General features: G+C 38.8%; 1 protein-coding gene across 1 annotated transcript in view; it reads left to right on the top strand.

Annotated features, from left to right (window-relative positions):
- CSMD1 (CUB and Sushi multiple domains 1) overlaps window positions 1-27,515 on the top strand; it is a 2,081,403-nt gene that overhangs the window by 1,025,198 nt on the left and 1,028,690 nt on the right. Inside the window, exon 5 of the mRNA XM_011937546.1 lies at window positions 1,908-2,115. Coding sequence (XP_011792936.1) covers window positions 1,908-2,115 — 208 coding nt within the window. The remainder of the gene's footprint in view (window positions 1-1,907; window positions 2,116-27,515) is intronic.

Below are 27,515 nucleotides of genomic sequence, written 5' to 3'. Positions count from 1 at the left end.
GCCCACGGAGAGTAGGGGGCGGGAGAGGCATTTAGTCATGGCCACAGGAACTATTTTCACAGTTTTCAAATAGCAGTGTATATACACAGTTACTTTTATTTGTGTTCAGTTTTACACTTTTAAAAGAAAACAATATCATGATAGCATAATTTTTATAATCCCCACACTTTATTAATTTTAAAATAAATTTGGGGTCTCAAACATGAGTGTCCTGAGATGTCCTACAAGATATGGGCAGCCCTTTCCACAGTGTCACGTGCTTTGGATGGGCATCACAGACTGACCAACTATTAAAACATGAGAAAACCTATCCCTCCTGTAGTCTTGATTTCACTGATATTTGAAGGTAGCAATTTTCCTCCAACTGTACCTCTCAAAGACGTCCACTCTAAAGCCATTAGCTTTAGTTGTCATAAACAGCCTGAGAATGACTAGTGTGTAGACCAGCTTGGCATCCTGTAAGAAGGATGGAAAATGCAATACTCCAAACTCTGGAAACAAAAACAGTGTGCTCTCAACTACCCCTGTGTCCCTGGCATTCTTCTGAGTAAACTGAAGGCAGCTAATTTGAAGGGACCCATATCACCCTCTTACTGTTGCCCACAAGGTGGGTTCTATTTCGACATTTTTGTGAGGCTTAGATCCTGCCAAAATAAAATGAACATCACTGAAAGATGAAAGAAATATTGGAACTTGCAACTTAGGAGGAGTTAATAAAAGGAGGTCAGTTCCTCCCACTTTGCTGTAATTTTGGTGGAGAGAGGGTGGGTAGGGTCGAAGATACGCACTTTGTGAGAGCTCAGGCCGGTCACACAAGCTCTGCTTATGGCCAGCTCCCCCCTTCTTGGTAACAGGCTGACTTTTAAATAGCATCCACACTGCAGTGTCGGAATCAATGACTGTTAAATATACATTCTGCATGGGAAGTATTTGAGGAAAGAAAGAAAAAGAAGAAAAGGAAGAAAGAAGGGAGGGAAGGAAGAAATTTTTAAAAACAAGCTTTAAAACAAGTTATTTTTAAAAACATGCTTTAAAACAAGTTATTTTAAAATACTTCTCTCATATATTTATATGTATAGTATAGCTATATACTATATATAAACTATGTGTATGATAATATAGTTTATATGTTATATATAAACTATATATGTATATATAAACTGTGTATATAGGTTAACATGTATGTAGTATTTTGTAATAGATAATATAAATGTAACAAAGAAACTTTTTTATAGCAAACTTTCCAAGTCCTATTTATCTTCTAACCAATAATTTTTTAACTGTTAATTTGTATATTAAATGCACTTTTATCTTTACTGGCCTTTCACTTCTCACTTTTCCAAGATACTCCATTTTAAGTTTCATGCAACTATTTTCTACTCAGAACCTTTTTATGAGGTGATGTGCCTCTGTTATGTTACTCAATAACTATCTGAAAATTCAAAACCCAAATCTCAAATTTATAGAAAGTAAAATTAGGGCAACCATTTCTTTTAAGAGCACAGTATTCTCAAAGCCAGGTATCCATGAATTACTAATAAACGCCCACATGTTTTTAAGCCTCAAAATGTTGCTTACATAGTGTCATCTTCCAGGTTTCAGAGAAAATCTTTGAAAGTCGTGTTAGGCTGCCTATCAATGTCAGGTACATGGCAACTACACTTTCCACATTTTAGAAAAGCCACCATTTCCAGCTTTCCCACAATGGCCATTCAATTAATAATGCAATTTAAATTTTAGACTTTAGTCAGCCTTTTCATAGAACTCATTAACATACCAAAAGATTCTTTTTCAGATTGAGTGTCTCAAATATGTGTCGCTGATCAAGAAGTGACACTTTGTGGACACACTCCTGTACGAAAACCATCCTGAAATGTGATGCTTTCCTTCTGCTTCTGTCCCTGCAGCTGAGGGAGCCTGCGGAGGAACGTTACGTGGGACCAGCAGCTCCATCTCCAGCCCACACTTCCCTTCAGAGTACGAGAACAACGCAGACTGCACCTGGACCATTCTGGCTGAGCCTGGGGACACCATTGCTCTGGTCTTCACTGACTTTCAGCTGGAAGAAGGATATGATTTCTTGGAGATCAGTGGCACAGAGGCTCCATCCATATGGTAAGTCCTGGGAAGAGATGCCACAAAGGATACAGCTGGGTTTTCCCGGTTTTTCCCCCAACGGGCTTCAAGACTTGCTTGTCTCTGGATGTTCACGGGCAAGCATGGGTGTTCCTTTTTTTACTTTGCTCTTTTGGCTCTGAAAAAGTTGCCTTTACTGTGACTCCTTTCAAAGTTTCTAAGATGTCTTCGTGCTGGTGTTTGGAGCTTGGGAAGTTATCTGTGTGCTTGAGCTTAGAGTGCTCTCATTTTTGGACTCTTTTAAAGCAACTAAGTAAGGCGAGTTAGTTTCGGCTTTGGTCTGGAGCTGTTTCACTGTGAACAGAGATTTTTAGATTGTGTATTCTCTTTTATCTCACGTTACCGAGCATTGACAGACTGCTGCAGATACATGATTGTGCATTTCTTTTTCTTCGTGAAGACTGTACCACATTCTGCAGCCACCTATGGGAAGTGCCTGTGGCTGCAAGAGCCTCAAAGGCAAAACAACTTAACACTCATCCTAGTCCAATATATGTACAAAATTAACCACAGGATGGTCAGTTCTCTGGTGTGTATTCTGGTAGAGACAAAGGAAAACAAGATTTAAGGAAGTACTGCCTATTTAGGCGTGATGGTTGTGATTGCCAGAACAGTCTTGTTTGTGTCCATAAGTGCAATTTGAGAGACTTAAAAGCACAGATGTTCAACGGCTTAATTTCTGTCTCGAATTAAGTCATTTGTTGCATGTTAAATTGTGTTGTTATTTTTGTTATTTAAATTCTGAACACATTAAAACTGCTTCAGTGATCTGTTTTAGATCTTGAAATATGACTGAACCGGAACAGGTATATTGAGATTCAGGTAGACACTGAGGAAATGCTGGCCATTTATGAGTAGGAAGAGGGAAATATGGAACGGGTGATTGTGAACAGGTCCGCAGGTTGCAGTTTGCATTTCAGTACGAAGGCTAAAGGACACACGTGTCAAACATGAAACATGTTGTAAATAGGACCACCTGCTTTAAACCAATTATTGGAACTGAATTGAATTGTACTTTGTTTTCCAAAGCACAAGGCTCAGTGCAGAGGATTCCTATTCATGGAGAGGTCCTTTCCTGGTTGACTTTTTTGTGTTTGTGTTATATGTTTTTCCAAATAGGAGGGAGGAAGAAACTAAGCAAATTCTACCTAGATTGTCTTTGTTTTCAATTTTATTCATGCTGAACAAACTTTTAGATTAGTGAGGACCCATCTGCTTAATGTATGTTGTACAATTTTAACTTTAAACACTCAGGAATTTGTTTCAATTATGACCTATCTCACTATGTCTAACATTAGTGTTCATGGAAACAAAAGCTGAACTGAGAGCTGGGTAACCTAAGTTCTACCACAAGTTCTGCCAAAAGCAATCCTTACGACTTTAGACAAGTCTATTTGTGAAAAGAAAGGGTGTGCTAAAAAAATCTTAAAAATGAATTCATTAAACATCTCTTTAGTGCGTATTCTCTGCTAATCATTTAAAGATATTCAAGTGATCTAACCTCTTTCTAGCTTTAAAATTGCATTATAGTGGTTTTCAGAAAATCACTGAAGTATAAAATACACAGGGACTGATTCTCAGAAAATCACTGAAGTATAAAATACACAGGGACTGATTCTCAGAAAATCACTGAAGTATAAAATGCACAGGGACTGATTCTCAGAGTTTATACGCTTAGTGTTGAAGGTCTTATTTTTAGGAGAGTCTAGAGGTATTGGGCATTGACTGCACGCCTTGCTGGTAAGATGTCAGGTAGGGAGAGAGGGAGAAGCAAGTGAGGCTGATTTGTTAGTGATTCCAGAACCTATGATCAGTGGCAGCTTTTGCCAAACAAACTTAGTTTATGACAGAAAGTACAGATCATGAGTGTGATGAGAAGCGTGTTCTGTCTGAAAAGTTGACGGAACCACTGTAGCACTTTATGGCAACAATTGATCATCTTTGTCATAGACAGAATATCAGCACAGCTAGCCAGAGAGACTATCCCTGTCTTCTTGGTGCCTGGATCCAGGTTGGAAGACATCTTCTACATCACTGGAATCTCTCTGGGTGTTTGCTAGGGAAGTTGGTGGGAAATTTCTCAGTGGGAACTATGACCCTATGTGGCTATGTGCCTTCGTGTCTAATAAACTGGTGCCTCTTAGCTTAGCTGCTGTTTTCAAATAGCCATGATTAGCCAGGGATAGAGTTGTATTTATACTTGTGTTTTTAGGATGCCTTATATTGTCCTGTTTGCTTGGTGCAAAATCCCTGTGGAGTCATTATTCTTACTATTATCTACTATTATCCGTTTATCTATTATTGTAGATTTAAAAATAAAACTGAGAGGTGCAGAGGACAGGAGATGGCAAAGCTGATGGAACCCTTGGCAGAACTCAGGTTCAAGGTCTCTGACTCCAGGACATTTTCTTTTCTCTGTGTATAGCCCCCCAGTCAGTATAGTTGAGGTCTGAGCTTCAATGCCCTGTCAGAGAAGTATAGTTTCTCTGTTTCAGGACTGCAGGCTGGATCATAAAGCCTTGAACAGGTAACTGTCGTGGTGGAGATGGAAAAGCAATTTAGCATATGTGCTGGGTCAACAGAGTGTTTTGTGTGTGTGTGTGTGACATTTAATGTTTATCATAATAGTCAAAAGAAGTATCTTGACACAGCCATAAGGACTACGTTTAAGTGGAACTCTCAGCTTTCAATGAATCTTCAGTGGAGGCTGAAAAGCAAAAGATGGTTCTTCTAGATAACTATGGAAACCTACAGGAGCACATTTAAAATAGAAAACAGAGTAATTTGAAGTACCTTTTTAAGGCCTATACAAATGCATAATATGATTTATCTTAAAGACTATTACTTGAGAGTAATTTTACATTGACAGTCTCTGAAATATTTAATGACTCAAATGGGTATATTTAAAAGGTTTCCCCATTCCCGAACTGCACGGACAGGGACAAGGAGCATTGTGGGTGGTGCTACCTCTTCCCAAGCACAGATCATTCCACAGAGCCAGGAGGGTGGTGTGAGTAACTGTGAGTGCAGTGAGGGCAGATACCCATATGATTTTCCAATAATCTATTTTTTAAAAAGGACATAAGCAAGGGCACTCTAAGAAGAAGCTACTTGGAAAATTGTTAAGAGCAGTAATAGGATTAGATTTATTTTCATTTAATTTGGAGTGAAATTACCTGCTTGGCTATGTTTTAAGTCAGGGTTGCCATGGCAGCGGTGGAGGCAGTCTCAATATAGGGGATGATGTCATGTGCCAAAATTATCTGTATATTAAGCGTACAGTGGGTTAGTAATGTAAGCTTTATAGGCTGTATGTACATTAGATGAAACTGACTTTTTTTTTTTTACACTAGTCGGATTCTCATTTTATGCAGGTTGGCTTCTTATCAATCCCTTACTTTAATAGGGAGATGCCATTTCTAGTTCGCTTTATAGCATGGTCTAGTCATTATTTTTCTTGCAATTAGAAACGAAATGTGTAGTGGTGAAGCTAGCCAAGTGTGTGTGTGTTTTTTTTTGTTTTTTGTTTTTCTGAAGAGATTTGAGGTTGTAGCCTATAACTTGTCCTTCTAATAATATCAAGAAGAAAGAAAATTGATTTCATTTCTGAGTTCTCCCTCTGTGGTTTCTAAATTAAGACATGATGGTTAATGGGATTAAGGTTATAGAATCTTGGCTGGGAACACTGAGGGAGCATTTACTCTGTTGAAAATATGAACTTATATAATGAAACAACCAGGCGTCTATCCCCTTCTGTCACAGGGAGTGTGTAGAGGACAGAGAAGGTAAGGAAAAAGAAAATAAAAATAAATGCATTGAAAATGTGTTCCAACACTTTAAATGCACCAATTGCTTCACTTCCATGACTGAGCCTCAGCTCCCTGAGACAGAGCCTGGAAGCGTCAGCATCCCTTCCCAGGCTGTCCACAGCTGCCCAGTTGGCTCCATCCTGGCTTCCTCCCTGCCGGGCTCACCCAGTGAACCCATCCCTGTCTTGATGTTAGTGTGCGTTTGCATCCCTGGTGCATTTGTTCAGCTGCACGCCTCCATGTGGAAATCCCCTCCTGCCCATCTATTATTGATCCCGTTATCATAATGCTTAGTGGGGCGTGCAGAGTACCTGGAAGAACACTACAGAAATAACACAAATGAAACAAACAGGTTGTGTGATCTCCCTCCCGGGAAAACAACAGCCATAATAAATGCAAGAACATTTCTTCCACTTTGGATTAGGGCTGCCTTTTTACTTCAAGAGAAATATCTGTTACTTTATGATTTTTTAAGGTGTAAGCTCTATTTTTCATGAACCAGCATAACTTGACCCTTTTGCCTATCTGGTGTAGGCAAATTTACAAGGGAAACTCTGGGCGACAGTTTTGTAGCCTTAGTTTACTTTGTTCCCGTTAACCCAGCACAATTTTACTATTAGATCCATCTAATCAGTGATTGGCTGAAGTTAAAACAAAACTTCAGAGAAATGGGGAAAGTTGAGTGAGCCTCAGAGAACCCTTGAAGGGTCAGTTAACACCTTCAGTGTTTATTCAACTTGTCACTTAATTGATAAGTGACTTGGTGTCTATTTAATTTCTAACAAGGGAGAATTATAAAGGAACATGCTGAGTAACAGACTCCCTGAAACCAATCCTTCTCTCACCTGCCCCAAAATTAAAGTAAGGAGGCATCATCTTCTCCCGCCTCATATTATTATTAACCATTTTGAATTCATTTTACAGAAAATTTGCAGAACATAGAGAGTTGCCATATATCCTAAACCTAGCTTCCCTCGTGTGAACATCTTACATAACCATAGTGTAAACCTAGCTTCCCTCGTGTGAACAGCTTACATAACCGTAGCGTAAACCTAGCTTCCCTCGTGTGAACACCTTACATAACCGTAGCGTAAACCGTAGCTTCCCTCGTGTGAACACCTTACATAGCCGTAGCGTAAACCTAGCTTCCCTCGTGTGAACACCTTACATAGCCGTAGCGTAAACCTAGCTTCCCTCGTGTGAACATCTTACATAGCCGTAGCGTAAACCTAGCTTCCCTCGTGTGAACATCTTACATAGCCGTAGTGTAAACCTAGCTTCCCTCGTGTGAACATCCTACATAACCTTAGTGTAAACCTAGCTTCCCTCGTGTGAACATCTTACATAACCGTAGTGTAATTATTGGCACCAAGAAATTCATGAAGCCACCGTGCCACTAACTCACTTTTAGACTCTGTTTGATTTCCTCTGGCTGTTGTACTGATGTCTTTTCTGGTCCAGGGCTCCAGCCGGGGACCCACAGAGCATTTGGCCATTGTGGCTGTTTCCATCTTTCTTTGTTTCTATGAACTGGACCTATCCCATGCTAACAATTCAATCTTTTGGGAGAAAAATGGTTTTGGAAAAGCAATGACATCATTTATGAATATGGAGGAGACCATGCAGCAATGCTCCAATGCCACCAATTGAAATGGGCAGATTTGTTTTTTGTGTTTTCCTTTATGATTTTTTGTGTGTGTGTGTGTGTTAAGACTGGGTCTCCTTCTGTCTCCCAGTCCGGAGTACAGTGATGCTATCATAGCTCACTTCAGCCTCAAACTCCTGGACTCAAGCCATCCTCCCACCTTAGCCTCCTCCATATCTGGGACCTCGTATCTGGGACCCTGGCTAATTTTTTAAATTTTTTGTAGACACAGGGACTTCCTGTGTTGCCTAGTCTGGTTTCAAAATCCTGGACTCAAGTAATTCTCCTGCCTCGGCCTCCCAGAGTGCTGGGATTACAGTCATGAGCCACGACAGCCAGTCCCATATTTTCTATCTTAGATATGGATTCAGTAATTTTATTTCACAAACCTGTTGTAAGGTATGCACCTGAACACTTTTTTATGGAAGCAAGTATAGCATAAACAGGAAATAAATATTAAGATTTATAAATAGATTTACATATATCTAACAATAAAACTATGTATAGTATATGTACATACAGACACATGTATATATGTATATATGTACACATTTCTCCTTTACTTGAACCTCTACATACCAGCTGAAGGTCTAAAGACATAATTAACATGATATTGTAGCTCTATCCATAAACCCCTCTTTTATTTAAAATGCCATTTCTATGTTTTTTCAATAGTGTATTTTTTCTTAAAAAAAAAAAATTTACTACTAATAATTACTAGTATTGGTTATATAACAGGAAAATGTAAACAATAGTTGCTACTGCTACTTGGAGATACTACTATTCCCATTTTATAGATGAGAAAAATAGGCTTCAAAGAAGTTAAATATTCAACCATCCAGCAAGCAAAGAGGCAGAGTGGAGACTTGAACAGAGACAGTCCCAAGGTATATTTCTTTCTCTTTTTAAAAAAGTTGAGATCCCATTTCTTTGCTAACTTTAAAACAGGAAGATGAAAGCGGTGTGTGGGCACTCCACTATCATCCTAGAATTTCTTCAGCAACCTTCTGCCTCAGTGCATACAAAGAAAGCGCCCCACCACTTCTAATTTCTACTCAGCTCTGTTCCTTTGTGGTGGTGTCACCACCGGCTACTCTTCCATGTTTCTTTCCAGCGTTATTAACTAGACAGTAATGTAATCACCTTAGCATACTTGCTTTTTAAGCATGTTTCGGGGTATAACATAATGATGGATATTATCAGGCTTCTAAGAGGACACATGGATGACAGGCTGATGTCACCATGAACTATATCGCATAAAGATGTGACTAATCAGAGTTGTATATGCAACTGTGACCCACTGAAGTCCTAGGCAGGTGGAGAGACCTGGCCATCCCAGATTACCCCAAAACCCAGGTACCTCCATCCTGAAACTCAATAGGCAAATAATGTGAACTTTTTTCAATACCAGCTAATTCTACTGTATGGAGAATTTCTAACACGATCGGTGGCTTTCTTTCACATGCCTTATCCCAGATATTTTTATTTTCACCTGGGTGGATTAGGCAGCCTCTCCACAATGTCTCCTGTGGGGCCAATTTCCAATCTCCACCTTTTCTCTTGGCTGGTGGCCAGGGATGGTTTAAGCCACTGGGCAGTGAAGGAATTGCTGGGAAAAAATGCTGCAACCCCACAAGTGGAGTGAAGGAGGCAGGCTGTGTTTTAGAGGTTTCAGTCAGGTGTGGTTTTGCAACACACATTTTCCCTCCTGTCTTTCTGAAAAGCACCATCTCTAGCAGGCACTAAAGAAGGGTCTTTCATGTCGGAATTAACCTGCAGGAGCAAAGAAGGTGGCTCTCCATGAAGGGGCAGCTGCACTCTCTGATTCACTACCAGGAGCATATACCCTAGGAATTATTTCCTGCCCTCCCCTCTCCTTCCTCATGAAAGGGATGGACTCACCAGCAGGTGCCCCTGCAACTCGGAGAAGCCATTGACTGTCTTATTTCCTAGAATTAAGTCCAACTTTCAGATTTCTTCACAAATTCTAGAAATAGCATTCTAGAGCAATCCTTTAATTTGGGTGAAGTAAATAACAGAATTTCAATAAAGCTAAAAAAACAAAGATTTCAAAAGAATACATATTTGAAATATGGGACATTTTTCTAATTTATTGAATGGTATGGAAAAATATGGAAAAAATGTAATATTTTACCCCAAGATTCCATAAAATTGTCCAGACTGAGGGGTAACAGAGAAAAAGAAAACACCCCTGGTCTGTAAAGATGGGACCAGTAGGAAAAATTGTTATCCCAGGAGAGAATGGTAAGAACTCCATCCTTACCATTCTTAGGGCAGAGATGAACTCTACAGCTCTGGTGTAATACTTCTCTCATATCAAATTTCTCCTCATTTTATTGAAAAATACATTTCCTATAAATTATTTAAGCTGTAGGCGATGAAAAAAAAAACTCTTTTATGGATTAAAATTTATTTCACCAACTATGAAATACCTGTTTTTTATAATCACACTTCCTTCTTTTTGTATGTGGCCCTTAATCCTGGAAACAATGAAAAAGTAAAACTAAATTAACATTGTTAAATAAATTTTTTGTTTAAAAACACACTGCCTTCTAAAGGGCCATTGTGCCTGCTCCATTTTAGTCGTTCTCAAATAATGCTGCTTAACTCTCATTTATTCCTCAAATCAACCAATTGGCACATCCTCGTGTTCCAATTGTACATTTTGATATTTTCGTTTAGAGTTTCTCTTGAAGCCGTGAATATCTAATTTTTCTCTTTCTTCTGAAAGTTTGCACAATTTCATGGAGGACTGGTTAGGAGAGTAAGGTCATTTTGTGCAATCCAATACTCCTCCAACAAATGTGACATTCTGTGGCTTGGTTTCCTTCCTGTTGGCACATGCTATCCAAGCTTAATATGTCCTTTAAATGAGCAGTGGCCTAGAATGTTAAAGTTTCCCACCTCTGACTTTAAGAAATACAAGTACCTAAGTTCTTCTGATTCAAATCTCTTTAGAGAATCACAGTATCATTTCTTAATAAAGATATATATCATAAAGGCTTTGATTTTTTTTGAATTATAAATTTAAAATAGATGGCACCTGAGAAATCTCTTCACACAATCCCTTTATTGTTTGGGGAAAAAAAGAACTGCATCATAAATAGATCTTGTCCTTTATCCTACTCTGAGGAGTGCTATTAGTTGGCTAGAAGAGAAACCAGGTTTTCTGTCTCTGTTACCACAACTGGTTCCAGCAGGCTAAGAAGCCACTCTTTCCTATCTTGGAGAGTGATGGGCAATGCACTCTTTTGTTTTTTTCATTACCTTTCCATGATCAGGCCGTAGAGGCATAGTTGCTAAGCCAAGATGACTGATTCAGACCTCGGTTTGAATGAGACTTGGGCTCTAGTCTTGGGTTTATGACTTCTGAGCTTGATGACCTAGAGCAGGTTTGCTCTGGAAGTCCCAGATCGCTGTCTGTGAAATGGAAGTGATCACCACGTCTGTCGGAGAGCTGCTAACTAACTAGAGCAAATGAGCAGACACTTGGAAAACCCTTAGCACAATGCCCACCCCACACAGCAATTTCTATAACTAGCTGCACGTTTACTGCTGTAAGAAACAGTGCCATAGAGAGTTTAGATTTCTGCCCTACAATGAAAATAAAAACCTTTTGAAATAGAAAGTGTTTTGAAAAATGGTTTTAACCTATATCTAGTTCTAAAAGTCTGTGCTCAGCAAATAACCTTAAAATTTTTTGAGTTATAAAAACTGTTACTTCTCCACTCGACTTTTAAAACATTGATCTTACTTTGATTATGAATTGTGTGACAATAACAACAGTAATAATATCACTTTAAAAGAAAAATTAGGACCTAATGGTGACCCTTCCTTGTTGTTTGGAAATATAATTGACCATAATCAGCATTGTTTAACATTCAGGGTTGTTTTTGTATATGCCCATCAACTTTGTGAATGAAAATCAAAATGCTATCCTAGTTTAGATCCTGTATATCACTTGGTAAAAATGAAATGTGAGAATAGTGGAATTTTGACTGAAGTGTGTATTTACCTATTAAACGTTCCTCTCCAGCTTTCATGTGCACGGGAGTCACTGGAGATCTTTTCAAAATGCAGACTGTGATCTAGCAGTTCCGGAGTGAGTCCAGAGATTGCCTGTTTCTAACAGTCATTCGGCTCTGGTTGGTGCTGCTATTCTGTGCTCCAGGGCCTGAGTTGTGAAAGGCTAGGGTATTTGTGAGTGGCGTACAGATTTGACAAACACAGAACTAAAACCGTAACTAATTATTATTCATCATAATTTCAGGTTTTCCTCCAAACTGAAAAACATTGCAGTAGTTATGCTATTTTGGAATTTGATGCAAGCTCTTTTGTCTTTGTGGAAATGCTGTGTGATATTTATAATGGGCTGCTGGGACAAGATGGAGATGATCCAGAAAGCCGAGGTTCAATATTGAGTTTCAGATTTGGGATTCACAGACTCACCAGGGTCTCACTGCTTAGAGACTCTGATTTAGTTTTCGGAACCAGCCCAGCTGCCCAGCAGATTACTATGAATAAGAAGTGACATCAAAAAAATCACAATATTTCAACAGCTTCCCTACGGTTTTAGGCACAGTAGCGTTTCCAAGTCTATTAATAGCTATGTGTTGAAAGTAAAATCATTTTGAGCTCTTTTCAAGAACATAGAGTTAAAAAGTTGAGCGGTTTCCTTTGTTGTGGATTTCTCAGTCTTTTGATGTCAGACCATTTGGTGTGACTCTCAGAGATCAGGAGAAGATGTTGCAATGTGCCAGTCAGATTGGACCCTGAACCATTTCTTTTTGGCAGGGTATCAACTTACATCTGGAACTATGGGTTTGGATAAGGCTATGCTTCTTGACACGGTGCAGAGACTGCTCTGGCCGGAGTCCTGTCAATATTTACATTCCATTTTGCACTTTATTCTGCTAGTGAGCTCCTTCCAGCTTGCAGTTTCCTGATTCCAATCCATTTTCTCTGTCTGGGAACTCTCTATTTTGCTTTATCAGCAAAGCCCTATTTATCCTTCACAGTTCTCAGAGGAGAATTGGCCTTGGAGTGAGAAGAATGAGGAATTAAAAATGGTGTTCCTCCGCTTCATAGCTGCACCATTTGGGCTAGAGTCTAACTCCCAGAGTTTTGGTTTCCTGACTATAAAAAGGAGATGAAAGATACTTACCTTGCTGGGTGAATATGAAAGTAAAAGTCAGAAACCTACCACTGTACCAGGAACAGAGACAGACAACCCTGGTATCCATTAGTCATTATCATGCCATGGTGTGATCAACAACACATCAGCAATGCAGGTGCAAAGATGCTGTCGGTGTTTGGAGGAGAAAGAAAGCATTGCTCAGGGAGGTCATCACAGAACGTGTTACAGAAACACTGGGCTCTGTGTAGCCTCAGCATGGGAAGCGTGTACACAGGAAGAGTGTTGGCTGCTGTTGTGGGCACGGTGTGTGTAAAGAAAGAAGTGCGTATCCTGGATTGCTTTCTCCCGTAGAGCTCGGATAGATGCTGTGTGCATAAACACATTCCGGAAAGGTGGGAGAAAGAAATCCCAATGTTTTCACAAGATGATAGAAATCACTTTAACATTTTGGATGGGCGTGGTGGCTCACGTCTGTAATCCCAGCACTTTGGGAGGCCGAGGCAGGCAGATTATTAGATGTCAGAAGCTTAAGAGCAGCCTGAACAGCATGGTGAAATGCCCTCTATAGTAAAATACAAAAATTAGCTGGGCATGCTGGCATGCACCTGCAATCCCAGCTACTTGGGAGGCTGAAGCAGGAGAATTGTTTGAACCCAGGAGACAGAGATTACAGTGAGCTGAGATCGTGTCACTGCATTTCAGCCTGGGCAACAGGGCGAGATTCCATCTTTAAAAAAAAAAAAGAAAAAGAAAAAAAGAAATCACTTTTTAACATTTTAAAAGCAGGCCCTTGAGCAAAACTCAAACATAATACATTTTCCATGGTTAAATGCTTGTAAAATGTTCACTCTGTCCCTATATCTCTTGGTATAAGGAAAACAGTGCTTTAGGAAAATTGTGATTTTGGTATGTTGCATAGATTGGAAAAAATAAATAATGAGAAAGTTGAAAGAATAAGAAACTTATAATTTATAAGGGTCATCATGGGAGCAGAAAAAGAAAGGAGGAGGATCTTGCTTTTGGTAGCCAGGGAAGTCAGTTGCTCAGCTTTGCACATGGCTACACCATGATATTTCAGATTTCACCTTGAACTGGAAACGTGTTCAACACCGAAATGTCCAGGGCCTGTGGCTAGAAAGTTTGTCTGGGTGTGTCTGAGTGCTCAGGGATCTACATCTCGATGAATACCCTCGAAGAGTTTTCACTGAGCTTTTAGAAACTTAGGGAAGGATCCTAGAAAGAATGTTGATGCCCTCAGCCAGGCCAGGGAAGTCATAAAGCTCCATCCGGTGTCTTTGCACCCTCACAGGGCCCAGGGGCCCTTTAAAATAAAAGGGCTCCTTGGAGAGATTTTAAGGTGGTGCCTTCCAATGACCTGAGAAATTCTGTTCATCTGAACTTGTAGCTCCCACATATGAGATCCTTGATTTTCGGAAGGGGTCTTCATATAATGAAGAGGAGAAGACAGGGCTTTGAGATAGCAAAGAGAAGCAGGGTGGGGCCTGGCTTAATTGGGAGTCAGAGGATAGCCAGGGAAACTTTTAGGCTAGAATTAGAAAAAAAAAATTGAGTTATGCAAAATGATTTGAAATGTTCAAAGCAAGAGTGCACAATGAATTGGGAAGAAAAATTATTTGATGCTCAGACAGATCTAGGGTACAGACTCGGCATTGAAGAATGCTGCCTCACCCTGTCCAACCTGGGCGACAGGGTGAGACTCCATCTCAAAAAAACACAAAAAGAAGAAGAAGAAAAATCACTTTAACATTTTAAAGGCAGGCCTTTACATCAAACTTCTTGAATCAAGTCCTTACTTCATTCTTGGAGGCTGTAATGAGAATTCTAGTGTCAACCTAACAAGCTTCTGTGAGTGCAATAGTTCTGCCAGGCAAGGAGCTTCTAGAAGGTGGTGCCCCTTCAAATAAAATGAAGCTGTTATTCTGTAGTAGAGCAATCCAGGAAGTAAAATTATGTGTTCATTATATCTAGCTCTTGAAACATTTGGGCTGGAGACTTTTGAGCAGGGATTATATTCTACAGTGTGTGAGTGTGCATGCCCACATGTTTGTATGTGCGTGCACATAAAACTAGAGAAGAGGGTAGATGTGCATTCATTTACTTTCTATTAAGAAAAGGAAAACAAAACAATGCAATATGTAACCCTAATAAACGAAAACATATATGCCTGCTTTAAAAATAATTTATTCTCTACAAATGTGCTTTGTACATGGTGTGGGAATTTTGTAAAGCATGAAATAGGACTTGAATTTATAACCCATCAGCGCTTCTTAGATACCTTCTAATTTACCACAAACTGTGAGAAGGGACAAGGAAGGCTCTGCTGGCATCCATCACACCCTCTCCAGAAGTACAGGATCTATGGTGTAATTTTTCATGACAAGTCCCCCCTAAGTAACATAAAAGCCACAGTGTTTTTGAAAGCTAAGAACATGAGCACAGTAATCAAAATGTGGTCAGAGCCACCCTATGAGATCCGTGATTTTCCCCGAAGCTGAATAATCCATCTTTCCCAAGTCTTCACCACATTCCAGAGTGCTATTTTTAAAGGCTTATAATGAACTGCAATAAAGCTTGAAATAAAGTATTCATTTTCTGGACATAGATGCAAACTTTCTCTTTATTTCTGGCTTCTTCTTGCTCCTCTTTCTCTTCTGTTCCCTCTAGTTTTTTGTGTGTATGATCTCCTTTCACCCACAGACACACGCACAAATACACACACACACACACACACACACACACACACACACACACACTGAATCCTGAACCAATAAGTCATTCTGTTTTCATAAAACACAAGTAACAAGCCTTGGCAGTTTGTTCAAATGAAACCCCTAGCTATATTTTTTCTTACTTGAAGAATCTAAATATTGTAGGATAAATATACACACATACATACATATATATATAATACCTAGATGAAAAATCAAAATGGTGTACTTATTAGTGCTGGATTCAAAATGAGCTAGTCATTATTTAATGCCGCTTTACATTATAGAAACATATATCAACGTGTCTCTTTTTCTAGGTTTGTTCTCTTAGAACCAAAAGTATTCACTGCTTTAGAATTGAAAAGTCTAAATAGGAAAACAGAGACTCCTCATCTGTCATCAGCATTTTCTTTTTGCAATGGATCAAAATTTGGCTCAGTAAACTCTGTGCATGTGTGACATTTTTTTGGGAACATCAATGTGACATTTGAAGTCAAGCTTGCCACTGGCTTTGCAGGATGGCTTCACTGTGCAGGTGGCGGGGTGCACGTGCAGTCCGGGAGGTTCCTAACCTGAATTTTCTACGATGTGCTCTAGAGCTGCAATGGACAGCCCCATCAGACACTACCAGTCTAGGGGAACATCTAACCATAGTTAGCAATGGCCCTAAATCCATGGGATTGGAACTTGTCCTGAAAATACACTCCACATGATCTCTATCGTGAGACACGTGGACTGTGGTTTGAAAAATATAGTTTGATAAATGGGGTTTATGAAAAAACTAAAATGGAAACATTAAAAACAGAATTGGGGCTGTCCTTCACCACGGTGCTGAAATGGCATCCAAGGGCAGTTTCCTGTCCCAAGTCCCATAAGTGTATTTTCCTGATAGTTTGATACCTACCCTGATGACTTACAGGTAATTTTAGATGTGGGAGGATGCATAATGATGTCTGCGGCCTTTTAAGTCACTAGAGGCTCCTGGGGAAAAGAGCCAGCCAACTGTGGATTGGGATCCTGGCCCTGTGATTTATCCTGCTGTGCTGTCTTGGGCTACTAGCTCCAGGGGCCCTGTTTGTTTTTTGTTTTGTTTAGTTTTGTTTTTAATCTGTAAAGTACATATAACGATATCTGGTTTTCAGAGTTATTGTAAAGACGAGGGTAGGAAACACTCATGGTTTGGCTTTGTCCTTGGTGTGCTTGGAGCTGCAGTGATGAAAGTGATGGCTTGGAGCCATCGTGCCTGCCTCAGAATCCTCCAGTGACTTCTCGCCCTCTTTCTGACCCTGTCCATTATCCGTGGGCAGCTCCTTCCACATTGAGCTTCCTACAGGTGCCGGGTGCTTCCCTCTGCCTCCTGATCTTGGGAGGCTTCCCGTCCACCACCCTGGTCTGAGATCTGCCCTGTCTTTGCCGCACATAATTTAATGGTCTTTTTTTTTTTCTCTCTCAGCAGTACTTCATAATAGTAGTGAAATTCTAAATGACTATGCCCATAATTCTAGTGCACATAATCCTAAAGCACATAATTCTAAATAGTATGCACATAATTTATGTGCATTAGTTTTCTGATCCTTAAGGAGTATATACTAATAGCAATCATGTGACTTAAGATCTTTCTATTAATTCCATGTCTTATTGTGCTTACCATATATTAGTTCATTGAGTTTTACTAACAACCCTGGAGGTTTGTACAAGGATTATCCTCATTTTGCAGATGAGAATATTGAGGCAGAGAAGGATTGTGTAATTTACGCAGTATCACACAGCTCAGGGATGCAGACCAGGATTTAAATCCCAGCACTCTTAAGTTTTAGCTCAGACGGTAGTTCTCACTAGTTTTGTATGACAGGAAACTTCACAGATAAAGCTGCATTATTCCCTGCAAGTGCAAGTGCACACCCTCCTGCTGACTCACCGAAAAGTGAGGCTCTGCCAACTCCCTCTTCTCTTGACTTTGCGAAGTGCGTGGCCTGTCGGATAACAGGGTCTCCACACATGTTTATTAAATGTAGGAATGAACAAATGAAACACAAAAATAGTCTTTCTTTGGGGCACATTAATGTCAAAGAAGGAAACTATGACAAGAGACATCATTAAGAGACAGCTCAAAGGGAACAATACTGCTCTAATTGATACAATTTAAAATAAACTTTATGAGTGATGTGATGGAAAATGATGAAGAAAGACTTAGGTAAACACAGTTGTATGTTTTTATATTTTTTTATTTTTTTTCTATAAGTTATTGGGATACAGATGGTATTTGGATACATGAGTAAGTTGTTTAGCAGTGATTTGTGAGATCCTGGTGCACCCATCTCCTGAGCAGTATACGATCCACCATATATGTTGCCTTTTATCCCTCATCCCCTCCCACTCTTCCCCAAAGTCCCCAAAATCCACTGTATCATTTGTATGCCTTTGTGTCCTCATAGCTTAGCTCCCACCTATCAGTGAGTACATACGATGTTTGGTTTTCTACTCCTGAGTTATTTCACTTCGAAGAATTGCATGTTCTTTACTGGAGAGAACTATTGAGATACCCATTCTTGGAGTATCTTGTACCTGCCACATAACTATCACTGTTTTCCATCTGGAGGACTCCTGACATTTTAGCATGCATTATGCAAATAGCAAATCATTGGAAGGAACGAGAAGTACGGGCATTTTTGACTGTGAGAAAAATCACGGTTACTACAGGATAGATGAATGAGGAACCTCTGGGTTTGGGTACAAAGCTGGGCCAAGGTGAGCAGGGCCCCTACTCTTTATGGGAAAGCCACTGGGAAAAGCAGGGATGTTTTAGAGCAATTGTGAGTTTTAGCCTGAAAATAAAAACAGTCTCCACCTTCACTCCTAACTTGAAAGGATTTTCAGAGTAGCTGACTACTGGGGGTGGGGACATTAGTGGTTGGCTGAGGGGTATGTATCCCCAGTCTAGGTGGGACTTGCACCTGCAGCAGAAAATTCAGAAATTCAGAAACCTGGGGGCTTTTTATTCCTTGTCACGCAGTTCTTTTAAATTCTCCGGATTCTCAAAAGAATACACAGAAACCCTGTGTATTTTCTTTCGATACAGAAAAGGCATAAGCCAAAAGGAAGACACCATTTGGGCATAAGAAACAAAATAAATTAAGGGGGGAAATATTTTAACCACAAATTTGAATGGAAAACCAAGGAGAGACACTAGAAATCTAAATGGTATAAACAACATAGAAGCAGGGACGAGCAGAGTGAATTGTGAGAAAGTTTGGCAAAAAACATCTTCAGAAATGTGTAAGATGTGAAGGTTTCCCTGATCATCGGAGTGGGAAAAGTATTTTATGCCGCTAGGAATATATCAACACTTAAAATCCCGTATAAAAGCTGAAATTCAGGAATATCTCGCAACTGCTTCCTGATATGTATTAATTACAGTGTGACAAGAATAGCTTTGGGACATGCTCAGATACAATGCAAGTTCACCTTTTCCCCTAATAATTAAGTTCCCACCTATGCCAGTGGTTGATAATATAAGACATAGCTAATTTTGATTGTAAAAATTGATAACATTATGTCATATATTACAAAATGGTCTATAAACAGTAAAGCACTATACGTTGATAAAGCCCATTTTCTAGGAAAAACAGAGAAAAGTAATCAATTGGGAATAGAAGATGTTACGTGGGTGAGCCTGTCATTTAAAATAATTGAACCATTCCCTTATGAATACACAGTTTAAAGTATTTGTGAGTTGTTCAACCCAGTTCTTAATATTTAACTTTGGCAGTGTTGGCTGAGGCTGTAGTTCATATTATTGATGAAAAAGGGTCTTTATGGAGTATGCCCTTCAGTTTCCAAAGTTTATTTGTGACTGTTGACAGCATAAATAGCTCTGAAAATTTAGACACTTCTCCACATTGTTTTCATGGGTTTATGTTGCTATAAAGATACCGCAGACAGTGGCTTAAAGAACACACACACACTGATTTCTCACAGTTCTAGGGCTAGAAGTTTAGGATCAAGGTTCCAGCTTATTTGGTTCTGGGTACGCGTTGCATCCTGTCTCATAGATGGCACCTGCTCACAGCGTCTTCACGTGGCGGGGAGAGAGCTCTGGAATCTCTTCCTCTTTTTATAATCTCCTCATTTGGCCTCATCCTCGTGACCTCATCTCACTGTAGGTGTTTTCCAAAGGCCTGAGCTCTTAATATCATGACTTGGAGAGCTACAGCTTCAACATATGAATTTTGGAGAGACACAACATTCACGCCAAAGGCACGCTGCATCCTGTGAGTTGCATGCACATTTATCAACTGCTTCTCCTGCAGCCTTTGCATGTCGCCTCTTTGGCTGCACTGATGTCTCCTCCAGCTGTCCTTAGTCATTCTCTCATGCCTTAGAATAGCAGTCATAATAGCATGATACCTGACTGGCTCCTCTGATCCTACCTCCAGAACAAATTAGAGCACCTTGCAATCCGCTCCAAGAAAAGAAAGATGCCCTAAATTTCCTGGCCTAAAACTTTCCATACATGATTGAGATTTGGCTGTCCCTGTCTCTTAGTGTGCTGACATCTCACTGGTGTTGTAAAATGTGATCAGGGCCCGAGGCCCCATGTTGAACTGTGAAGTAGAGCTCTGTCAACGCACTGGCCACTGTTCAAAGGTCGCTGTGCACATCTGGAGGAAAGGAGGAAATGTCTTGTGGTCCAGGTGTTGTGCAGCATCTTTGTTGTTGTTCTCATTTTCTAATTGTTGTAAAATGCAAGCTTCTAGAAGGCAGTGTAAAAACAGTGGAACCTGTGGATAGCAATCAAAGGCACATTATGATGCAGATTCCCTATCTGCCCACTGTTCCCATATTGTGTTCCTTTCATTAAAGCTAATGGGAGCACTGGGAAGGGATCAAGAGGAGATGAGACCTCAGTAAATCGTTGACTCCTCCAGAAAGGAAAGCTGCTTTCCCTTAAAAGCATGAGCACCATCAGGCATTCATGTCATATGCTGGGGATACATCTCTTATATCAATATCAGAATGCTCAATTAGCGATAATTAGAGCTGGGTTGGGCAGGAGTAATTTCATCATCACCACAAGGAGGTGGAGAGAGAGCAGCGATGACACTTTTCCTTCCAATTACTTCCCCCCAACATGCCTCAGTCTATTCACTAGACCCTATGAGGATCTATAATTTGAAGCCCTTTGCCAAATTCACATAAGTATGTTTCAGGCTGCGTGGTAGAATGTATTGAAATAAAGTCCCCACATTCATGGATTTCTTGCAGTAATGCCTGCATTGGTAGGTAGGTTCCAAGAGTATGAACAGAAAAAATATGAGCGGAAGAAATCTATGAATTATGAATATTTCATAAATGAGATGTAAAAATTATATGTGCTTACCAGAAAGAAAAAAGGAATAAAAGGAACAGTTGTTTTTGTGGGGTTTGTGTGGTTACAGGGGTGACTGAGGCCCCTATGTCAGGTCACCTCTGCTGGGGGCTGCCAGACCCTGGGCATCCTAGCACATGGCCGTGACCTCACTGGTAATAACAGGAGTCCTGCAGACAGGCTGTTTTCTCGCTGGAGAAGAAGTTTCTCTTGAGGGCAGGGCTTGCTGTTCATTTTGTTATCCCCCTGAGGCTTTCTCACAGACACCTGGTTTCACGCTTGCTCCAGTACAACGTGCTTTGTGGGGAAGCTATGACATGGACAAGCAGGCGTCTATCTGAGTAGCAGCTATGAGATGCTCTCGTGGTAAGGGCTGGTAGATGGACACATAAGAGGCAGCCATCCACAGGAGCTCTCCGTGGCACCATGTGGCTGACATGAAACTGGAGGTCAGTTACCATTCTTTCATTTATTAAATTTGTTTTCAACCTGTTTTCACAAGTTATTTCTGGTGACTTGCTGAAAACCTACAGAATCATATAAGGAAATAGGTAATGAAAGCCCGGAGGAGCACATTAATTAAGCATACATGTAGATTCACAAAATTATGAAGACCGAAATTATTTCCAGACATCTATGATAAAAAGAGAAAGTTGGTGATTTACCACGTTCTTATTAGCAGAAAGGAGAAGGTTCCAGATTTCTCTCAAGAGTGGCAATGCTCTTCTTAGCACTCAGTTTGAAAATAAAATTTAATATGGGGCTTTATGCCAGAGTCACAGAGTAATAAAAATGTTTGCTGCTCTGAACAGCAGAATCCATAACTGTCAAAGCAAATTACCTGTGAGTTTTCCTTAAGGTAATATTTTTTTAAGTCAAGCCAATGCCATCCAAAACAACTCAGAGTAGATGCAAAAAACACGCACAACAACAAAAACAAAACCTTTAAAGATTTCTGTCTTCAGCAAAATGTATTGAGTGCCTTCTACTTGACATTGCTTTGCTGAGTATGGCAGGACGTGGGGAAAGGAATGAATTGGGATGTGTCTTCAGGGAACCCACAATCTCCTTGGATCATATGGTGGGAAATTATCGTATGTAGCAAGATGATTTTGGAATGTAGCAAGGAGTGTCAGAAACACAGCACGTAGTCACTGATTATGATCCCAGGGGAATGGAAAGATCGTTTCTGCCCAAGAGATTGGGAAAATGTTCATCGCGAACGTTTCATCTGAGGATTTCATAATGAAGAAATTAGGATGAAAGGAAAAAATAATTGTGATGTTATAACAGATAGCAATAGTTATGAAATGTAAACATATCGGGCGTAGGAAATATATTTGTAGAGGTTATCGTTTTGGATGTCTTAGGAACAGTATCTCTTCAGTCACAGGAAGCTGATAAGAGGCCTTGATATTCTCCCACCAGAGGGGTAGTTTGCTAAGGCTTTAGGGTGCACTGCTGACAGAGGAGTGCCTCTCGCATCTCAGGTCCACACCTCCTCTGATGCCTCTGTGGCTCTTGTAAAGTGAGGTCAGTGCAGTGCTTGAAGTCACAGATGCTATTCTGCAGGCATGTGACCTTGAGCCGCTTGTTCAGCCCGTGGGCTGAAGAATTTCACCCTCTACAAAATAATGAGAATAATGGGGCCCACATCATAGGGTTCTTGTGGAGATTAAAAGTGTTACTAAGTAAAATATCTTGGAATAGGGAATGCTCAAGAAAGCTGTCAGTCACACTGACCAGGGTGGTCATGGGGTTGCACTGATGAAATAATTATTGCTTATGCAAGTCCTGCCTGGTTTTACTTGCTCTTAATTGCTGAGATTACACTCCGTTTCACAGGCTCTTGTGATATTATATTTGACTATTCAATAAGTATTTATTAAGCATTATGCGTTAGTCACACTTCTAGACCCTAGAGACAGCTGAATTAATAAACAAGAGGCAACTGCTCGCCTTGATGAGGCTCATGCTAGTAGAAGAAGCAGCAACTTGAAAAGATTTCAAGAATCTTCATCAATGTCATGATAGTTACCTTTCAGTTTTAGTGATAAAAAACGCATTGACTCTATGAGAAAAAATTAGAAGTATACCCTGACAGGTAAAAATAATTAAGAAGATAAAATTTTAAATAAATTTCAAAATGGTATTTAAAGTATTTTTGAAACCGGTACATATGTGATTTTAAAATAAGCATAAGTTATCTCGAATTTAAAACCTTAGGTTATGCATTCTTGCTATAGAATTTCTACTATATAGGTAATGTGTTTTCTCTATTAGATTTTTACTAGTTCCTGACCCCCCCCCCAAAATTTAACATGTCAAATACAGATTTCTATCAGTGTGTTGTGAATATACTGATCTTTTCAGGATCATAATATTTTAAATGTTAAAAACTGATAGATTAAAAACTGATTTTAAATGTTAAAAACTGATAGATAAAACATGCTGCAAATAACTTTTATGAAACTAATCCATTCACTCATTTGCAACTAATAAAAACATAATAATAAGGAAGTAATAAAGGACAATAACTAAAATTTTACGTGAGAAATGTATTTGAATAAAAATAAACATGTATTTTTTTAAGTTATCAGATAAATCTTTTGAAGACTTGGACATGATTCTTTCTGTTTTAAAGTTTGCATGTAATGAAGTCAGTGTCAGCCATGACTTTTAAATCCATCATCTCCTATACATTTCCTGAATCAGGACCATTAAGCACTGCTGGGTGCCTACAGGCACTTTAGTCATGGGAAGCCTTTCTCTAATCGACATGAGGTGTGCAGCTTCTCTCTGATAAAGCACTGCCCGTCATCCTGACAGTGGGAGGAGCCGTGGCAGCAGCGACCTGTGGATGAAGTTTCTGTGCTACTTGATGTAGGGAGCGTCACTCCACTGTGATGTATTAGTGCATTTAATAACTGAATTTTTATAAGGGTTGTAAACGGATATCATCTAATGTTAAAAATAATGATCAATAGAGCTCATATCATAAAAAGAAACATAATATTATTATATTGCAATTCATGCCCACAAACATCCAAACTGTTCGAAGGGCATTTTTTGTAAAAAAGGTAAAAAATAAATAATACTGCAACAACCTCAAGCTTTCATATTGATAAATAACAAAGTAAGTAATGGCATAAACCAAGTAATCAGTTAGGGAACAATAACATCGTAACTGGATGCTGAATGAAAATCATACTGCAAGATGAGGCATACCTCTCATTTGCTTTCCATGGAAACATACATAGTAGTTTTCAAATCATTAAAACTAGTTTTTAACGTTAAGAAATAAACTTTAGTGAAAAGACATATATTAGCAAATAAGATTTAAAATACTTTAAAATGTATATTCCATTTTCGTTGCAAAGAACTCATTACACAGAAAATCCTGGATTCTTAACAGGTATTAGTTTGGACTTGTTCTATGTAATCAAGATAATTTTATTGTAGTAGATAAAAATATAATTTGTAAACCTCTTAAATTATGATAACAGCTGATGTTATATCTTACTCTGGTAAAACATTAATTGCATCATTGGGGATGCTTTATAAATAATTGTGAATTAATGATTGAATTACCAATAACTGAAGAATTCCATAAGTAAACCATAATTTAGTTTTACCTGTTCTGTTCTTCATCTTATATAAAATTTTCATTTTGTTCTGTTATGTAAGAAAAAGAGCTGCACCCCATTTTTAAAGCAGTTTAAACAGTTCTTTCATCTAATAATTACTGAATGTGTAATACAAACAAGGGTTTTTATTACAAAAAGGATTGTCACTAGTTGTGAAAGCATACATTTAAATATTTAGAGAGAACTAAATAACTACTGGAAAAGATTTTCTTTTTAACAATAAATACCTATTCTTTTTTCTGTTTTGATACATGTTAATAAGTGGCCATATGCTATCATTTGCACATACTCTTATGAATATCCTGACAAGTGGAAATAAAAATACATGTTTAATTTCCTCCTCCTTTTAAAGGCTATATATTTGATTCCATTTCTTTCAACTACTCAAACAATGCTTAAGGGCAAAAGGAATAAAAAATCAAAAAAGAATACTAGATTTATAATTTAGAAATCAAAGAAAAATAATTATTTAAGATAATTATGTTATTTTGAAAAAACTCTTATTAAAGGTTTCCTGGCTTTGATCTCTCAGCTAATAAAGTGTGGGGGTGTGTACGCATGCCTGTGTACACATAGACACACACATATGAAACTACCTATTATGTGGGTATGAAAGGTAGTTAGAAATAATAAATAAGACCTACTATTTTAAAGCACAACAGGGAGACTATAGTCAATGATAACTTCACTGTACAATTTTAAAATAAAGAATGTAATTGGATTGTTTGCAACTCAATGGATAAATGCTTGAGGGAACGGATACCCCATTTTTCATGATGTGCATGTTTCACATGGCACTCCTGTACCAAAACATCTCATGTAACCCATCAGTGTGTTCATCTACCATAGTAGCCACAAACATTTAAAATGAAAAAACAACAACTACATATTAAACATATAAAAGGCCAGGGCTGGTTTCTGAGAAATAGGTACTGTGTCTAAAATAACAATACATTGGTTGGTTTGCATAAGTGAAATATTCACTGTTCTTGCAAAGTGATAAAGGTCTTGCAATCACATCTTTGTTGCCAGTGCCAAGGATACTGTGATGTACTTGAGGGAGTCAACAGATGATAATCGAGAAGCATCACAGGGATGAAATTGTTTCTCTTTCCCTTTTTTCCTTCTTTTTTAAAATTCTAGAATGACAAGAAAGAGTTTTGTTGTTAGTAGAAATACATTTCTTCTTATACACAAATGATTTGTTGGGATGTATGCTATTTTTTAAAATAAACAACTTCAGAAATATAGCAACTTATTTTCAAAAAAAATTATATTTTGCATCAACTTCACTAGTAGGGTGTTAAAGGTGACAACAGTAGGTGAATACATGGAAGTTAAATATTCTTTTGAAAGTCTTCTATCTAGCACCAAGCAGAGTGCAAACATTCAACTGATATTCAAATCCCTCGACAGGTGGGAGAACCCTAAACAGGCTCTTGACCAAGCCATAGCTCTCACTCCCACCTGCCCAGGAAAAGCTCTGTGTAGGGCACAGCTGCATATGGCAACACCATTTGAAGTAACAGTTTTTCCATGTTTTCAGACAAAACATGAATTCCTTAGAATTCTATTTTCATAACTTTCCAATTGCCAAGAAAGCATGCTTGCAAAAGTTAGATCTTCTGTAAGACAAACATTTGTTATCAAAGTACACTTCTCTGTGATCTTACTGGTAAACACTGTTATAAGAGAAAAATAAATGTAAAACTTAAGCAGTAAATGTTTTTCCATGTGAGTACTGTGAGTTAATTTTTTTTCATTTTATTTCCCTAATTTTCTATTTTGGCCATTTAGCTTGTTTTCCTGTTTTATATTTTGATGGTTTTTATTTTTTCCGTTTGCTATTTTATAAGATTCTGAGGTAAATGTCAAATGTATGTATGAATATCCAACATTATTCCCATAAGATAGAATCCCAAAATGGGCTAGGTCATTGAATATATGCATTTTTAATGTTTTTAGCTGGTGCTGTGTGTTTACTCCCATAAGTAGTGTTGAAAAGTAGCTATTTGCAATATCCATGCTAACACTGGTCATAACCTGTTACTATTCTTACTATCAGATGTGAACTAACTTAAGCAAATGGCTTAGTAGTGCATGAAAAATAAAGGCCATTTTATAAAGATGAATAGCATGAGAGGTTCTGTGAGCAATACGTGGTCACACATGCTTATTCAGAGAACCATATTCCTAAAGAATGATAGAGGCAAAAATTCATTCCAATGAGAAAGGAACAGAAGAAGCCAAGGAATCACTGTTTACAAAAACCTAAAGTTATATTAAATATTAGTTAATCACTTGACTTTCCAATATACTTGTGTTTGCATAAAAAAGAGCTTTATAGTAGAATAATTTATAATCCTTTGGGTATATACCCAGTAGTGGGATGGCTGGGTCATATGGTACATCTAGTTCTAGATCCTTGAGGAATTGCCATACTGTTTTCCATAGTGGTTGAACTAGTTTACAATCCCACCAACAGTGTAAAAGTGTTCCTATTTCTCCACATCCTCTCCAACACTTGTTGTTTCCTGATTTTTTATTGCGGCACTATTCACAATAGCAAAGACTTGGAATCAACCCAAATGTCCATCTGTGACAGACTGGATTAAGAAAATGTGGCACATATACACCATGGAATACTATGCAGCCATAAAAAAGGATGAGTTTGCATCCTTTGTAGGGACATGGATGCAGCTGGAAACCATCATTCTTAGCAAACTATCACAAGAAGAGAAAACCAAACACCGCATGTTCTCACTCATAGGTGGGAACTGAACAATGAGATCACTTGGACTCGGGAAGGGGAACATCACACACTGGGCTTATCATGGGGAGGGGGGAGGGGGGAGGGATTGCATTGGGGAGTTATACCTGATATAAATGATGAATTGATGGGTGCTGACGAGTTGATGGGTGCAGCACACCAGCATTGCACAAGTATACATATGTAACAAACCTGCACGTTATGCACATGTACCCTAGAACTTAAAGTATAATAAAAAAAAAAAAAAAAAAGA

This window comes from Colobus angolensis, unplaced genomic scaffold, assembly GCF_000951035.1.
Source record: "Colobus angolensis palliatus isolate OR3802 unplaced genomic scaffold, Cang.pa_1.0 Scaffold165, whole genome shotgun sequence".
NCBI lineage: Eukaryota > Metazoa > Chordata > Mammalia > Primates > Cercopithecidae > Colobus > Colobus angolensis.
The sequence above is the reverse complement of the archived record's forward strand: the minus strand, read 5'-3'. Positions and strand labels throughout refer to the sequence as shown.